Source organism: Mus caroli, chromosome 5 (genome assembly GCF_900094665.2).
Source record: "Mus caroli chromosome 5, CAROLI_EIJ_v1.1, whole genome shotgun sequence".
Lineage (NCBI taxonomy): Eukaryota > Metazoa > Chordata > Mammalia > Rodentia > Muridae > Mus > Mus caroli.
Genome location: NC_034574.1, coordinates 39,162,891 through 39,181,477, shown reverse-complemented (window position 1 = coordinate 39,181,477; position 18,587 = coordinate 39,162,891). Strand labels below are relative to the sequence as shown.

At 41.9% G+C, this 18,587-nt stretch overlaps 1 protein-coding gene across 8 annotated transcripts in view; it reads left to right on the top strand.

Annotated features, from left to right (window-relative positions):
- Window positions 1–294: 294 nt before the first annotated feature.
- Ldb2 (LIM domain binding 2) overlaps window positions 295–18,587 on the top strand; it is a 337,912-nt gene continuing 319,619 nt past the window's right edge. For 6 of the 8 annotated variants that reach the window (XM_021162308.2, XM_021162311.2, XM_021162310.2 and 3 more), the window contains exon 1: window positions 295–675. In XM_021162308.2, coding sequence (XP_021017967.1) covers window positions 544–675 — 132 coding nt within the window. In that variant the 5' untranslated portion in view covers window positions 295–543. The remainder of the gene's footprint in view (window positions 676–18,587) is intronic. The other 2 variants (XM_029477483.1, XM_029477484.1) reach the window with 1 other exon arrangement.

Sequence of the window (18,587 nt, the reverse complement as noted above, 5' to 3'; positions counted from 1 at the left end):
GGGGGGGGAGGGAATTAAAACTCAGCCTTAGACTTCTTGTCAGACTATGAGGAGAATTATATTTTTGAACTAGTCTACAGTGTGGACAGGAAATGACCCCTTCACCAACTGCTTCTTTAAAAACAAGCAGTTGGAGCCTCTAGCTATCCAGCTCTCTCTCTCTCTCTCTCTCTCTCTCTCTCTCTCTCTCTCTCTCTCTCTCTGCATTCACTCTCCCCCTTCTCCCTCCCTCCTTCCTTCCCTCCCTTCCTCCCTCCCAACCTCCAACCTCCGCTCTCTCCCTCTCAGAGCTCCAGTGCTCCCTCCCCTCCCGCGCTCCCTCCCTCCCTCTCCCTCCTCGTTCCCTCTCCTCTCTCGCTATAGAGGGCTCCCACAGCACTTCCCAGCCAGTGTGCTCAGCCTGCCTGCCTGCCTGCCTCTGTGTGTGTGTGTGTGTGAGCGTGTGTGCGTGCGTCTACTTTGTACTGTGAAGAACACAGCCCATGTGCTCTGCATGGACGTTCCTGATACTCTATTAAGCTTGATTTTCGACAAGCAGGCAAGATGTCCAGCACACCACATGACCCCTTCTATTCTTCTCCTTTCGGCCCATTTTATAGGAGACATACACCATACATGGTACAGCCAGAGTACCGAATCTATGAGATGAACAAGAGACTGCAGTCTCGTACAGAGGTAAGTTCTTCAACCTTGGCGTGTGTTTGTGGATTTTTTTTTAAAACTGTGCATGGGCTTTTCCTGGGGTTCTTAGCTGAATTCTGTGGGAAGTGTCCCACCAGCTACTACCACGTAGGTGGATATAAGCACAACAAGGTGAACCCACGAGTTTGAATGCTGGGTTTCCAGCGACAGTAACTCTTGGAGCTGGGGACAGTTTCTGCCGGAATCTTAGTATCTGGAAATAGACAAGCCAGCACTTGGTTCACATGCCGAGTCTCTAGAAATGCAGGTTTCCCAGAACTCTGATGTTTACAGGCTTAGAGATGGTCATGTTTGTTGAGATATAGACTGCAAGAGATTTTGTGGATGTTTGCGTCTGTGTTGTATGTGTAATATCATGTAGACATATATTCATATATTTACAAGTTCCAGAGGAAGTCTGGTTTGACCTAAACTTACTTTTTCAAAGTGACTAAAATTGAGGTAAAAGGGACAAGAGAGCAGCCCTGTGTACTTTTCAGAACTCCCTGGAGGTGGGCTCAGGGAAGACACACATGTTTGCCTCTTTCTGTGTTAAATTCAGAGACAGGTTGACTGAGGAGGTGGGGTCCTCTCATCTCTTTGGTGGTTGTGCCTCCCAAGGCTCTACCTTGGGACAGGAGTTAGCTCCCCATCCAAGCCAGGAGCAGTTGAGTGCATTTGGGATCTCCAGAGAGAGGGAGGCTGAGCCTCTCAGGCAGTGAGCCAGTCCAGGGACTTCTTCAGAACTTTCTAAATGCAAAACTCCAGACTCCTCTTTCACAATTTAAATATTTAATTTTTCTCTGGGCTGCCTGAGTGGCAAAGCACTCTGCTGCCGGGTGCTCATCTGCCTGTAAGGTGGGACTTGGTGTTGAAGTGTTTATTGTAGGTGTGTCAAAGTCTCTTGAAGAAATAGAAGTCTCTGGGAATTGAGTTTTCGCTGCATAGTACAAATACTCATAGGAGTCATGCCACAGGGGTGTGGGGGAATAGCTTTGGTAGGTAGTTAGATTGAAGATTGGCTTTTAACTCTGAGAAAGGATTTGATTAAGTTTGCATGATAAAATAAAGCACACTTGCTTTGAATTGTCTGCGGAGCCATAGAGAATTCCTGATGTTTAATGTATTGAATAGGGCTAACAAGATGATGTGACCTGCTTTCTGATTGGCTAACTGCTGGACAAAATCTTGTGGGGTTTTGTTTTTGGTTTTGTGTGTTAGTGTGTGTGTTTTAAAGCCTGGCTCTCTTTATCACTGCTATTTTCTTTATATGTTAATGCACCATGGATGTTAAATATAATTGCTGGCACGTCGCCTCTTTCTAGAAGCCAGAAGCTCCTGTAGAGTGTAAACTCTGGTGTTTAGAGTGCTGAGTTCTTGGCAGTAAATAGGATTGTGTGAGTGTGTGTGTATGTGTGTGTGTTTGTGTGTGTGCATATGCCTGTGGTGTGTGTTGCTTTATATGTGTGTTCTAGCTTGTATCTTCTATTACAATCTTTGTAAGAGTGTTTTGGAATGAATCTTCAGTCCCTGTCTAAGCTATCAGTGGCAGAGGCTGCTTTCAGAACTGGGAAGACTGGGAAGGTTTTAGAGTTGAGGCACCCAGTAATAGTAATAAAATGTTGAACAAAAAAAGGAACCGTCAGAAGGAATCAATAAAATGTTAACAATATATACAGTTAAAAAATCTCTTTGCTAAGTATAATTATTTCTCAGTAATAATAATAATAATAATAGAGACCATAGACTGCAATAGATTAATTCTTGAACACAGGATTGAAAGACAACTTGTGTCCTGCTTGCTCGGTAGAAAGTTGTTGAGGTTTTGTGGATGGCGTCTTCCCATCCTTCTGCTGGTTGAAACAGGGTAGCTATTCTTGGGTTCTGGGTGCCTCTCCATCCTTCCACAACCCTGGGCAGCTAGCTTTGAGCTGGGAGACTTCCCATCCATCCTGGTCTCCATACAAATCTCTAAGATGGAATAGATTACCCACTGGTTCGTGTTTGAGATGTTTGGAAAGTGACCCATTAGGAGTTTGCTTTTCCAAAATGACACATTAATCTTTCTTGAGAGCTAAACCCAAGAACTTCCAACTTTTAGAAGATTACAGGCTAGCTATGACTGCAGGATTTCACTCTGACCATAGCTAAAGAACCAGGAGAGGCAAGCTTGCTTTGACAAATCTTTGAGTTTTTAACTCGTCCTGACATCAAAGTGCTGTGAGCTATTTTTCAGTGTGTTCTGGTACAACCTCCACACATGTACCCTCTTATTAAGTCTTTCAAAAGTAATTATATACATAATTATATCAACACCTTTGTCTCAGCACAAGAAATATATTTTCATAACGTGAAAAAAGGACAGTAATCATTAATTGCTCCTACTGTACATATAGATTCACATTAAATATTAAAATTTGATAGTAATGTATACTTAGAGGAAAAACAATAACTTTGCACAAAAAAAGTTACAGGTAGCTTTACAAGTGGTGACTTTAAAAAAAAATAATAATGCAACCTGAGTAGAAGCTGGTTACAGTCACCATATACTGCAAAACTGACATCTGTTCACACATAACGTTAAATAGATTGTCGAGCCATCACCTTTACTACTTAGTCAATCCCTACAATCATAAGGATTCTCTCACAGTGTCTTTTTCTTCTCCCTCTTCTGTGCACCATATACTATTATTTTATCACCTCCTGACCTGATTCATTCTCTCTTTCTCTCTCTCTCTCTCTCTCTCTCTCTCTCTCTCTCTCTCTCTCTCTGTCTTAACTTTGCATTCTCTTTGGAACACTTACTCAGCTAAGAAGAAATTACAAGTAATTCTAAAGACCTCTCTCTTTAAAAAACAAAAGGTAATAAATTAGTGCAGAGCTATGACGTCCATCACTCACTGCCCTTGGATGATTGACCCCTAGGATATTCACGCATGGTCATTTCTTTCGGTTAAATCAGTGGCCTTTAGATACTGGGTTGTGTTGGTTTAAGGAGCACTGGGTTGGGAGTTAATGTATTCCTAGCTGGGTCCTGTCACTAAGCAGTGAGTGTGGAGTCTGGATTGCCTCACCTGCCAATCACCCACCATATCCATTGAATTTGAAAACTCAACATGGTTTGCCTTAATATGAGAAAGTATTCCTTCCATGGGTTGTATTTAGTTCAAACTTACACATGGTAGTGAAAGAATCAGCCATTTCTGTCGAAAACTGGAAACCTGCGTCCTGGCGGGCTTGGCCCAGCTGGCGCCAGGATAGCAAACCATTCCAGGACTAAGTAGATTTTCAATTAACATTTAAACCTGGGTTTCCTGTAGTGGAAAGGGGGTGGCAGAGGTAGAGAGGACTCCAGAACCCCTTGCTATTGAAATCCCAATAGCAGCTCTGCATCTGTGAGGGGGCCTAGTACCCCCCACGGAGCTAAAGTTGCTATGGGGCATCTGCCTCTGAAAACTCTCACCTCACTGTGCCCACATTTATTTTATTATCATGAGGCCTTTCAGCTCTCTGATCTTTGTGGGAAAACAAGAGTTTAAGAGCTAGTGACCTAACCTCGTTGGAAAGGAATATGAGCCCACTTAAAAGTAAATAACCAATATTCAAATCTATTTTAAATGTGGATGACTGGTCTAGGAAGTAAAATCTCTTCACAACATTAACACTTTAGTAGATTTCGGTAAATGTGTGAAATCCCCACCCCCACCCCTACCCCACCCCCACCCTACACCCACCAGCTCTCACTTTAAAATAAAACTAAGAGAAACTTTGAGATGTGTCACAGTTGGGCAGTAGAGAAAATGTTACATTTTCCATTTAGCATGCTACCATAAATTGACACCCCCCCACGTCTTCCAAAATCCATTTATTTGAATGGTTACACTGTGCAAATTTCTTTTGAGAGAACACGGCTACACAGTTTCGACTCTGCAGTTATATAGTTTAATTTAACATGGCACAAAGATTCCAATCAGATTGGACATAAAAATATCTTCTAAAGACTTCAGGATTGGGTCTGTGAAAAGCTACAACAAAACAAAACCAGCCGATTTTTTTGTTTGTTTGTTTGTTTTAAATCCTGAGGTTTGCACTGTGAAAGAAAAATATAAGTGTGCTGTCTGAGTGTCCTGGTGAATATGAATTTGAGAGTGACTAATGTTGGATTATTGTAGAACTTAGGCCAGTTCATCAAACTGACTTACACAATTCTTTGTTAGATAAACTGTAGATAAGTTCTCAGGGTCATATTTCTTTAAAGCCAATGACCAAGAATGCTTCCATTTCAAAGAAGATGTTTTGAACTACCCGCCCCCCCACCTTGTTACTGCACTAATTTTAAAAAAATTACATAAAACAGCAGTAACCTGCCCTGCCCTTATGTTTTGAATTTTTCTTCTTTTATCAACAGTATGTGAATGAGAAAACTGTGACTACTATAGAAAGCAGTTCACAGGAGGATTTTAGTCTAATTATAGTCTTCAGTTTTATACCATTAAATAGGAAGGTTTCAAAATGTTTGAAGCTCTTAAAATTCAAATCGACTTTTTTCCCCTTCCTCAGCTTAACTCTAAACCGCCCTAGGGATGGGCAAGAGAGGGTGTGTGTGCCTTGCCCTCTTTTTCTCTGTCTGCCCGGGTTCCAGATTGAAGCATAGTGTTTATTCACGGAAAACCTCAGAACCCTTCATGGTTCCCACGGACCACGGACCCGAGTCGGTTACCTACTTTGGATATGTAGAAAAGAAGGAAACGGTTTTGTAATACTTAGGTGTTCTCTGCCCCTAGGAATTCAGAAGGAAAACTTGCCAGTACCCTGAGCTACATTATATGAAAGAGTTTTCAATGTTCAGTTAAAAAGCAGACTGTCCATGGCTTTCTGAAGGGGGTTGGGAGGAGTGAGGAAGGGGCAGGTTATTAGCAAGAGCAGCTATTTTGAAAATGTTAAATAAAACCAACAGTGAAGCTTTTAAAATGGGAACTTCCAAACTCCTTGTTTTTCAAGCTGCCTTCATGGCTTCAGAAAACAAAGTACAGGGCTTGGGAACACAGTTCTCTTCTCCTGAGGTTCCCCCACCCCACCCCATTTTCTTACTATGGGGACTGTTTTTAATTAAAATTTGCTGCAAACTAACTACTCGTAGGAAGCCAAGAAGAAGAAGAAAAAGAAGAAGAAAAATATCTTTCAACCCCCATGCATCACAGATTCTTATCAGGTGAAATCAACACACAGTTACGAAGTAGGATTTAAGTATGATGCAGATTTTTGAGCATTTAATGTTTTGTTTGTGTTTCGGAAAGAAATCGATTTAAATTGTGTGGAGAGTGCTGCCCTGAGTCTCCTCTCATTGCAACCATTGACTTATTTTTTTTTCCACAGGAGAGCAGAGCACCTCTTTACGGGAGTAAGCAAACAAAATATAAAACAAACAGCTGTAAATATCCCCTTTGTAAGTGGTGAAGGGGCTGCACTCACAAACTTTTAAATGTAAATTGAGCTGGTAGGCTTCAAAATACTAAGTGATCAAAGTACCATCTTTTCAAAATATCAAAATGCACAGCGTTTAGGAAATGTTTAACTGCTCTCCAAACTTATGTCTTCCTACTATATTGTGGCTATGACACAGGTTTTTTACTTGTTTGTTTTGTTTTGTTTTGTTTCATTTATTTGAGTCTACAGTTATTTTTTTTTAAATGTAGATTCTGCCAGCACCCATCAAAACACAAGCAAGTCTCAAGACTTAAAATTCAGGTATTCCTTCAAGAGTTCCCATCCTAGCCAGGTGTGGTGGCACATGCCTTTAATCCCAGCACTTGTAGGCAGAGACAGGTGGATTTCTGAGTTCGAGGCCAGCCTGGTCTACAGAGTGAGTTCCAGGACAGCCAGGGCTACACAGGGAAACCCTGTCTCGAAAAACCAAAAAAAAAAAATAGAGTTCCCATCCTTCAGGCAGTGATGATATCGGTCCATCTGTTGGCCAACAGAGATGACTGAGACCTTTTCTGTCCTGTAGAAGTTTGTGATTGGATGATGGAAGGAGACTTAGAGACTTACCATCATGGTGGGGCACCGTGATGGATTTCTGGCAGTGTATTGTGGGTGTCTTCTACCCAGGGAAGGCCATCCTGCAAGGCAGCTGGAATGATCATTACTATCACTTGTGGTGTGTTTACAATGTTCAGGATAGTCCTTGGCGGGGCAGGCACGTACTACCTGCTGTATTTATGCTGAGAGAGTATTTAAACTGGGATAGAGATGTTTAGATCATCTTGTCTTAGGTGACCCATCTTGCTGTCACTCAGCTTCAGAGTCCTTTCCTCTCTGATGCAGCACCTCTAGAAACAGGGTCTACCAGCGGGAGTCTTGTTTTACCTCTACAGACACTTTTATTGTTATTGTTTTATCCCAGGGCACATAGACATCCCAAGGGAGCTCAGAGAGTAGCTCCTGGGTATGATATACATGACTGATCTAAATGGGTATAGAGCAGGACTCTTCTGAGTTTGTTTTGTTTTGTTGAGACAGATTTTCCCTGTGCAGCCTTGGCTGTCCTGGAACTTGCTTTGTAGACCAGGCTGGTCTTGAACTCGTAGAAGTCCTCCTGCCTCTTCCTCTCCTTCTGAGTGCTGCAATTAAAGATGATACTCACCATGGACAGGCAGAACAGGATTCTAAGAAACCATCTGAAAGACCAGGATGGAGACTAATACAGCTGGGTTATTGGGAAAGACCCTGAATCATGTGTCCTATAGAAAAATACTTGATGAATTCATTTAACCAGAAGGGTCTCTGAAACTGTAGACTCATGTGCATGGCCACCTGATAGTTTTATTTAAATACATATTGGTAGTTTACTTTACATATATCTACTTTTTCTCCAGTGGTTAACTATTAATGCTGAAGTTTGGATTGTCTTTTCGTGTTTGTTCATTGTGTTTTAGGAACACAATGTGTCTTAATGTATAGCTCTGGGTAGCCTGATACTTATGCAGCCCAGCCTGGTCTGACATTGAACTTGGATCAGTTTTCCTGTTTCAGCTTCTTTGGTGCTGAGATTATAGGCATGACCACCAGGCCTGACTCTGGGTTAATTTAAACAGTAGCAGAATGACTAATGATTGCAGCTCTGACAGGTTCTCAGTTGGCAGGAGGAGTCAATATAAGTATTAGGAGATTAAATTGGAATTCAAATTTGGATAGCATGGGCTTCCTTTGCAGATAATCAATTGGGAACAAGAGAGCAGTAGGAGGGGACAGGACTCCCATGTGTGAGTTTCTCCTTGCCCCATTCAATCCATTACCAAAATGCAGCCAGTGTGTCTACAGCTAATCTCTGTAGTTCTTTGGGAGAAACAGTTTCTTTCCCAAGTTTGCAGCTCACTCTGGCTACCTTTGAGGCCAGTGTCTTTATAGTAGATGTTTGCCTCTGAGTAGGGATAAGACGAATCTCCTCTGTTGATGCTCTGCTCTGCATGGTATGCATGTATACTGCTTTTCCCTTAAGAGATAAGGAAGAGGGGACAAAACTGCTTAAGTCCCCACAGGAACATACAGGAATCAGAAGGGGTTGGACTTTATGCCTTCTCACATGTATAACCACAGGTAAATCATGGTTCAGACTGCAGATTTTGACTGCCCACCCCCTGTTAGGGGATCTGCAGCTACAGTCTGTGTTAATATCAGCTGGACCACATTCCATCAGTCTCCTTTGCAATTTCAGCCTTCCAATTAGAAAGAGAAAGCATAGGATTAGAGTAGTCAGAGCCTTCTGAAGAGGGTTCTTCCTTGTCCTGGTGATGTTATGGCCCCCATCTTCTTTTCTGGAGCCACAGTGGTCTGTGTTCCCTGCTCCCAGTCCACTTTCCAATTGCTTCTCCATAGAAAGCCCAGGTGGTATTTTTGGTGCTCTCCCCTTCCCTAGGAAAGCCTTCTAAGAGCCTACTCTGGCTTTAAGGCCAATGTACTGGCTAGTTTTGTGTCAACTTGACACAGCTGGAGTTATCACAGAGAAAGGAGCTTCAGTTGAGGAAATGCCTCCATGAGATCCAACTGTAAGGCATTTTCTCAATTAGTGATCAAGGGGGAAAGGCCCCTTGTGGGTGGGACCATCTCTGGGCTGGTAGTCTTGGGTTCTATAAGAGCAGGCTGAGCAAGCCAGGGGAGGCAAGCCAGTAAAGAACATCCTTCCATGGCCTCTGTATCAGCTCCTGCTTCCTGACCTGCTTGAGTTTCCAGTCCTGACTTCCTTTGGTGATGAACAGCAGTATGGAAGTGTAAGCCGAATAAACCCTTTCCTCCCCAACTTGCTTCTTGGTCATGATGTTTGTGCAGGAATAGAAACCCTGACTAATACAGCCAATCTACCCATGCCCTTCCTTGCTTGGAGGGATTTGTTAATTTTCCTGGTTGCTCAGTGTCTCTTTTGATGACTAGGTCAACAGCCTCCTATAGAATAACTCATATCACTAATAAAACACATAATTTGGATTAGAATTTGCCTGTGCACTGGCATTCTTTACAGGTGATCAATTTCATAATTCATAACACACACACATACACACACACACTACGGGAAGGGCGGTTCACAGTCTCAGCAAATAGGATCTTTTCTGATGATCAACGTAAATGTCCCTTCTAAGGGAAGTGTTCCTTAATGTCCCTCAAGATGGGTCATTCTGGTCACCTTTTTCTCACATGCCCTCTTCATTAGCTTCATAGGAATCTTTGTAAACTGATATTTGCTGCTGCTGCTGCTGCTGCTTCTGGCTCCTTCTGCTCCTCTTCATTGTCACATTCATAGTTTTACTAATTCTTTGGGAATTTAATACAGTGTATCTTGATTACAGTCAAGTGCCATATCCACCTCCTCATCCCATCCAGACTTCTATTCCCACATTTAAAAACAAAACAAAACAACAAAACCCAAAACCCAAAACATCAAGTCTGTGCTGACTTTATATCCCTGGCTATGAGGCCATCCAGTGTATTGGTCTACTAACTGCGAGGCTGGCTTTTCTTTTTGTCCTTTAGTTTTTGCTTGTCCTGCAGAGAATAAGAAGCTCTAAGAGGCCAGGGACATAGTTGTCCTGTTTAGTCATGTTATCCATCCCATAGCAGGTAGATGACATGCTGGGCAAAAAAATTAAATGATTTTGCTCCTGTTTAGGGTGACGGGGTATTTGCCATCCATCATACAGTATATTTGCCTGCAGTTCCGATTGGAACTGGTGAGCCAGGAAGACATTGTCACCTGTAGAACATGGCACTCTGTGAAAAGAGATCCACCTCTGAGAGCCTGGGCAATGGGACTCTGTGTGAATCTTCTGAGTCTTGATTAAAACTCTTGTTAGGGATTCTCAAGGTCTTGTTTGGTACATCCAGAGCTTTCTTCCAGTCTACCCTTCTCTCTTTTTAGTCTCTTTCCTCTTATTTCTTCCCTCTTCCCCTCTCCTTCTGTCCCATTCTCCCTTTCTTCCCTTCTGTCCCTTTTCCTCTCTCTAGATCTACCCAAGGTGCGTAGAGATTGCATTTCCTAGATAATTTTTGCATTTGCAAAACTTTCTCCCAGGGCCACCTAGAAACTTGTCTGAAGTGACTTACACAACAGAAAATATGGATAATTACGTCAGTTTATGGTGTTAACTATAGTAACACTGCATTTGCTAACTATATGGCATGTGTTTAGGAAGGCTGCTTATTCCATTCAGATTGATGCTTAACATTTGTGTATGTGGGCAACTTCTAGTAAGGAAAGCATGAATATAATGTCAATAATAATAATAATAATAATCACCAGTCCCTTTACCATTTCTTGAAAAAGAGAGAACTCAACATCAATGTTGCTAACTATAAGAGAGACTTAGATCATGTGACTATCTCCCACCCTTGCTGTGAAATTGTGGGGAAGTTCCATGACTTTTCTGAATCTTTGTTTTTTAGACCAACTTTAATGCTGTGAATGGCAGATATGTGTACTATGCTGGACATGGAATAGATGCCACGTGGAACTACGGAGGTTGCAGTGATATACTCTGATCTTTCAGTAAATTAAGTGCTCTAAGCAGTGCAAAACTCCAGCTCGGTATCCTCACCCAACTTTATGAGCAGAAGTGGCAGGACCAATATATGAGGTCAGGTGCACTCCATCTTCTTGGGAAAATGCCGTGGTTATTGTTTTCTCCATCTAAGAACTCAGTGGAGACAACTGAGCACTGAAATGATCCTCTTCATCACTGCCTATGCTGGGCTGTCTAAGCAGTGATCCCAAAGAGGGCTGGAGAGCACTGCTCTGCTGGCCTTGACTGACCATTTATTCTGAGAAGGAATACCTCTTAACATGCAACCTGTGAGGATTACTCCAAAGGGGCTGAGTCAGCACCAGGAGGCCAATAGTACATTCTATGTGGCTAGACTAAAAATAGCCTTTTCACCAAAACATTAGGGTACTTTATGGTTTAGTTCTTCACACAGTAAAGACTCACACTGTGGTCAGGGATGCCACAAGCTGTTCTACGAAGTCTCGCTGGACAGAGGGATCAGGTTCATTGTACTCATGACAACATTGCAACATAGTGCTGAGCTTCCCCCCAGATTTCACAGTGGATACCCCTCAATTGTTTATAGTGAATTCTACATACATATATCTATTGATGCTGCATGACATATGTCTTTCAATACTTTCTCCACCAGGCACTTGTAATTTTTTTAAAAATTACTTATTTTTATTTTATGTACATTGTTGTTCTGTCTGTTTGTATGTGTGTGTGAGAGTGTCCCACCAGCTGCAACTGGACTTACACACAGTTGTGAGCTGCCATGTGGCAGCTGGGAATTGAACCTGGGTCTTTTGGAAGAACAGCCAGTGTTCTTAACCACTGAGCAATCTTTCCAGCCTCCACATCTGTGATTTTTATTAAGAGTTCTGTGTCAATAAACAACAATTATCAACCTCTTTAGAGATATACGTTGCAGAGTTAGAATATAACAAATTATTTGTAGATTTCTCTCTCTCTCTCTCCTTTCCTATAGAGCTTATTAAATTTTGCTTCCCAATATAGGTCACTTCTTAGGACTCATGGGGATTGTATCATGATACTAAAAAGTTGTATAGACAAGCAAAAGCTAAGCCAATAAACCAAGCAGACCATTTGGCAACACACATACACACAGTAACATCCATTCCTATGCCTTATTGCTTTATCCATGATTAATCTGCAATTGGCTGGAATTTCTAACTTAGAACTGGAATAAAGCAATTGTGCATATTACCCACTGTTAAAGGCTCTGATTCGGCAATGTCTATTACTTTCAAGGTAGTGAATTCTTAGCTTTCCTGTCTGGAACCCAAGTCATGATTCTGCAGCAGTCTAGACCTAAGTATGATTTCTTCTGACTATAGTGAGGTCAACTCAGAAATCATATTTGGTTTTGCAAGACTTACTCTTAGAAACTGGCCTGCACCAAGCCTCTTGCCAACTCCCAGTGTGTCCTGGGGTCTCTAAAAAGCCTGTCTGCTCTAAGCTTCTTTTCTCTCTTTTTGTTTTTCTAACACCTGAAATGCAGTTTTGCTCTGGAATATAAAGCTATTGATGCTAAGAAATGTAGAAATAAGTCATTATGTTTTAATCCAAGATCAATTTTTGCCAGTTTATTTTAAAAATCATTGCTTGTGCTTTAAAATATGTATTTTTAAAATTTAAAAGCACTCATACATTGTCAATGTAAAGAATTTGTAGAATGTGAGTATGATAAGATGACAAATAAATATCTTCTTTAACTTTCCCATGCAAATATTGCTGTTAACGGTTTGGTTTTGGATTTAAAGCATCTATTCATATTTGTAGATACACTGAAAATTTTCCTTTCTTGGGAACGCATTTTAATATTCTTTTCTATTTAACTTTTGTATTATATATTTTTATTGGTTTGTGTATATATACAGATGTACTTGTACCACATGCTCTGAAGGCAGAGAGGACTACTGGAAGCAGCTGGCTTTCAGCACTTGGGCGTGGGCTCTGGGGATTGAGTCAGGTGGTTAAGCTTGCTTTGCTATCAAGCATCTTTACCCACTAAGTCATCTCACAAGCCATGAACATCTTCTAAAAATCAGCACTTTAAACTAAAATAATAAACACTTTACCATGTCCTTAAAACTTCTTAAGATGTAATTCTGGTTGTCTGAATTATTCAGGCTTCTGTTTTTGTTTTTTTTTTCTGTTTTTGAAAACACAGGTTCACACACACACACACACACTCACACACACACACACACACACACACACACATTATTTGGTTCCTTTTACTGTCGTTTGTATTCACTTCAATATTCATAGCAATCAGCCTTCTCTCCCAGTAACATGGAGGAATGCAAGTGTAAAGGAATTAGTTAAATGCGTGATTTCCTGTACCATTTAATGCTAGTCAGAAACCCTGAACCCAGGGGTTTGGTCCTTTTTGAGACACTAACTTCCCCTCCACATTTGAGGAGAGATGCTGTGTTCCCCTTGCATTTCTTTCTTTTGTATTATTTCTAAGTGAAGAAGCAGAAAGCCTCACACAAAGGTCCATAAATCAAAAGGTTTTTGCAGGATTCATTGGGAAAAAGGGAGCTGAAATTAATGTTAAGAATCAGTGTTGCTCTAGAACTGGTTAGTCTGGGTGTAGTGGGTTAATTTATGATTTTGTTTGAGGGACATCTTTTTCATTCAAGGAGAAAGAGTTGCCTCCAAATTGGGCTATGTCATGATGTGTATGGGGTGCTATTTTCTTGTTCTCCAAGGATCGAAAGGACCCTTGGGGTCAGATACTAGCTTATTCACGTCCTTATTTGTCCCCACAGCAATTGATATTGGCTGTGTCCAATGCCAACCTTTTTAAAAAGGCACATTTCCCAGAGCCTACCACTTTGTAATTAGTTTCTTCTGAGTTATCACTGTCTTTATGTGGGCAATATACACGCTATAAAGCTAGCTCATGCTCTGTGTGTCTATGACAAGGAAATGACCAGTTGTATCACACCTACCCTGACATTTGCATTAAGTACTTAACTTGTAGAAGCCATGCAAATTTATTTCTTTGCTTAGTGGTTAAGCAGCCTTAGGTGAGTCAATGTCTTGATTGTCCTCATGGATAGTAGGTAATGATGGTAGAATTATACCTCTAGATTATGAAGACTGTCAGAGATAAGTTTTACAATGTATTTAGCACAACTCTTGTATCATAAAAACATTAATTCCAGTTACAACTATTACTGTGCTTTTCAGTTTGCTATATATGCTCCATCTTCTCTGCTTGCTGTTCCTGATCTAGGGATGGAGAAGACAGCCTTCCTGTCTCCTAGGAACTTAGTGAGGAGACAGTAGTTATTTACTGAGAAGGAAGTCCTTGAAGGATGAATGGGAATCTGCCAATTCAGAAAGGATGTTTAAAATGGTGCTTCAGGTAGAAGGAACAGTGAATTCAAAGAAATTGAGCCTTGAAAGGTGATGTGATGTTTGAAGAGTGGGGCTTTATGCATAGTTAGGGTTTAGCATGTAGATGTGTGTGTGTGTGTGTGTGTGTGTGTGTGTGTGTAGGGTGGGGTTGTCGAAATTGGGGAGACATTGAAGGACAGAGTACGATGAGTTTGCCATGTCCATCCAGGGTTGCTACTGCTCTTTGTCACTGCTTTTTATGCTTTAAAGTTGATAAAATATTCTTCAGTAGGGTAAGCAATGATTTCCCTTGGCTGTGACTTGGTTTTCCCTTCTGTGAAAGGGGACATCAGTCATCTCTTCTCCATAGGGTCGTTTTAGGATCTTTCAGGAGAATGGTCCTTTGGTTCTTCAGCCAAACCGTGGCATGTAATAAGAATTCAGTCGGCACTGGTTTCTACTGTCTCACAAAGGGAATAAATGAAGGTGTGTGGATCCAGAGAGAAACAATTTGCTCTATCCTCACAGTAACTGTAGAAAAAGGACTGCTGGCTGCCTCATTTCTTCAGAGGAAGAATTTGGTAGATGGAGAGATGCACAAAAGAAAAATTATACATACTTGCTGGCTGGCTGTGCTATTTTTAGACTTGTGTATCTGAGGCAAAGGATAAATTTTCATGTTTTTTTTTAAGATGTAAAATTACTGTTAGCCAAGGTTATATAATTTGCCCAGTGATGCTCTATCTTTGTGTAGCACTGAGGTACCCACTGCAAGGGAGGGAACCTCCAGCAGCTATTTTGGAGACTGGGTCCAGGGTCATCAGCTCTGCATCTTTTCCCCCTCAGTAGAACTGGGAACTTTGGATATGGTTTTGTGGACGCTTCCTCAGCTGACAGCCAGAGTGACCCAAGGATCCTATAGGACACTGTGTCGAGGAGGAAGAGAAATGTAGCAAGCTGTGCCTTGCCACAGACAGGGAATGAACTTGAACTCTGTTTCTATGTCCGTAAAATATAAAACCCAGTGAGTTCTTATGAGAACATCCCTAGCACCGAATGGAACAATATAGACAGATGGCTATGCACAGACTCAGACCTAGGTGGCATCTACTCCCCTCCCTACAAGATCTTTCTTCCTTGTAAATTGCCCCCTTGCAGTCTTTGGTTCACTTGGCCATGGTCTGTCTGGAATCTTTCTCATCTCTTCCTCTGTTTCTTAAGCTAAGCTGGTGGCCTTGGGGAGGCCTTTTCCCTTTCCTGTGCCTGTTTCCTCCTCTGCTCTCCCTGGATTAGACCTGCAAGAAACTCCAAGGTTCTCTCTTCCGCCCTTGGTGGGACTGAGGTGGACCGTGGCTTTCTGTTTTAAATCTGCTACATTAAACATGGGCATCAAGGTCCCCAGTGAGCTTTTGAGTTCCCGGGGAGCCTCCCCTCTCTGCTTTCCTCCCACCTTCTTGGGTGAGAGAATTTTGCTGAACCAAGGTATGTGGGGGCTTGCATATCTGTTTGCACTGGCTGAAGCCTAAAGATCAAGTGCACCATGCATCATGTACCATGCACCATAGTGGAAGTCCTGCACCTAGAGGAGTCCTCCACATAGTGGAGTCCCAGAGATTAGGTTTTTCCCTGTCACCATAAAAGCATCACAAATTCATGGTGCTCTACAATTGCAGAGTTCAGGGGGGTTGGGGTGGGGTACTCTGGACCGCCAGATTTTCCAGAGAGGTTAAAATTCGTCTGTACCACGACTAGGAAATAAGCTTAAGCAGTGTTAGTTTATTCTGCAAAGACTGTTAATGCCTGTTGGCTAAGTGCATTAAACTGCTTTGAAATGATCTCTTGTGCGTACTGTTTTAGACACTGCTTGCTGGGAGGGTGATTTAAACCTATTTTTTTCCTGGACTCAAAAATTTTGTATTTATCTGTTGAAAAAAAATACTGCATTTGAAACAAATAAACATGAAAATATGGCTTATTATATTTCCAGGCGTTTGTCTGAAAGAAAAAAAAATATGTCAAGACATTTACAGTTAGGAACTGAAATCTCAGCCTTAAGTCACTCCATTGTATTTATCAGGAGCATTACCCAGTCTCTAGAGACTTGCTTGAAGGGATACCAGATACTTTGGGTGTAATGAGAGGATGGAGGAGAGGGGAAAGAATAAATGGGCAATGGTTTCCCAATTCTACATTTCCTGTTTTCTTCTTCTTTTTTTATTTTATGGAGGCAGGAGAAAGGCAGAGAAGAAAGGACTCTGCTGTTAGTCTTATTATGGCTTTGGTTTTAAAACCATTTAAGAAGTAGCATTCACCGTGGCACCCCGCTGCGTCTGGGATTGAACTACACTGGTTTATTCATTCATCAGTAGCTGCCGTGTTTTCTTTATTATGGGCTCAGGGATGAAGTACCACAGGGAAGACCTGTCCTCAGGATGCTCTCAGCCTAGCAGGGAAGGCAAACAGTTAGACCTTTTGCTATGATAAGGGCCGCAGGTGTGATGGGTATGGATGTTTTGCTGGGAGCAGCAAAAATAAGCATTCTGTAAGGACTGGGCTACTGAGACATACTCAAAACCACACTCATCTCGATTTCTTCTCCTGACATGAATTGTGGTCTGAATATGTGTATGTTTGACCTGGGGCACCATTTACTTGCTGATGATGTTGGGTATCTGATGCTATTAAGAGCTCCCTAATCAGCTACAAAAGGAGACAGAGGCAGGAAGCAGCAATGTCTCGATCATGGCTATAACCAGATTCTTTAACCCATTGGAATCTAAACCTGAAGTGAGGGAGGGAGAGAGAGGAAAGGGGCTCTTCCTCTAAGCCCACTTGAAAGCTAAGATGTCTCAAAATTAATCCCTTTTATTTTCCTCGCCATGAGAAATTGTCTGTGAATAGGTAGAAAATTTAATCCTTAACGAGGAGTTGACCATAGCCCATAGCAATTTTGTGATGCTTCAAGTTATTACATAGTGAATTAAAAAAAAAATCCAAATCCTCCTCTTGCCTGTGGTATATAGCTAGATGATAGTAATAGAACTCCAGAAAAGCAGGTTGTCCAAAGCTTTGTATGACTCTATAAAGCTAAGGCAAGGGACTAGCGGAGGAAAGTACTGGGAATTCTTGGGTCTGTCTGCCTGTTTGTTTGTTTGTTTGTTTGACAAGACAGGGTTTCTTTGTATAGCCCTGACTGTCCTAAACTCACTCTGTAGACCAGCTGGCCTTGATCTCAGAGATCCATCTGGCTCTGCCTCCCAAGTGCTGGGATTAAAGGCGTGAGCCACTAACACTGTGCAGCTGAATTGAGAAGTGGCTGTGTACCCGGGCCTGTGCCCACGTGCTGTTGCGTCACTGATTCTGTTGAATCACATGCTTCTGATGTTCCCTACCTCTCAGACCATAAAGTCAAGACTTAGAGAGGTTGTACCATCTTCCCAGGGTTTCAGAGTCAGCCAGAACTGCTTCATGGTTTGATCCAAACTGCCCAAGTCCAGAGAAGAACTTTATGGTTCAATTCTGAGATCTTCTAGACAGTGCTGCCTTCAGTGATGAAGGAATTGGGGCCTGAAGAGATCTCATGTTTCTCAAGGGTTCCCATTCACCACCAGCAACCCAATATATATTGTGAGGGCCATACCTGTGTATTTCTTGAGTGTAAGGAGCATATCTGTGTCATTAACATAGAATCCATGGCTAGAAGCAAACAAAAACAAAAACAAAACAAACAAACAAACAAAAAACACCCAAGAAAACAAAACCCAACCAGCAAAACAAACATACAAAGCACCACCACCAACAAATCTAGAGTATCTAGCATATCCCAGACAGAATGATGAATACCAGAAGAGAAGAAAGCTCTTATGTTTAAACACAGTTAGTGGGAACCAAATGTTGTCTATGCGAACAGGCCCAATATCTGACTTCTATGAAGGATATCTATATCCACAAAGAGTTTATAGGTTGTAGGGTCACATGATTCTAGGGTGGCTGGGTGAAGAGCCCAAGCATAAACCACCATAGCAGCAGTGCCTTCATGAACAGAATAACCTTCATGTTTTCAGACTGCTTTGTGCAGAGGCTGGCCAAATACCACTAACCCTGTCCTAGACCTGTGTGTTCAGTGACATCTTGGGTCTTCATTCTCTCCAGTTAGTATGCTTTTCTTCCTAACAAATCTAAATCTTTTACAGATGTGAAGTTTCAGCCCAAGTTAAAGAACAAATGAGGGCTGGTAGGATTGCTCAGTGGGTAAAGTCTTCTGATGCAAGCCTAATGAGCTGAAATCAGCTTCTAGAACCATGTGTAATCTGCATGCATCTGCAATGCCAGCAGCCCATGGTGGGATAGGATGAAGAGACAGGAGACTTGCCTGGATGCTCCCTGGCCAGGTACACCAAAGAATACAGCGTATAAGAGACATAGAGGGAGAAAGTCTGCCTTTACAAGGACTGTCAGGAGAGAATTAGTTGTCCTCTGGCCACCAAGAGCATG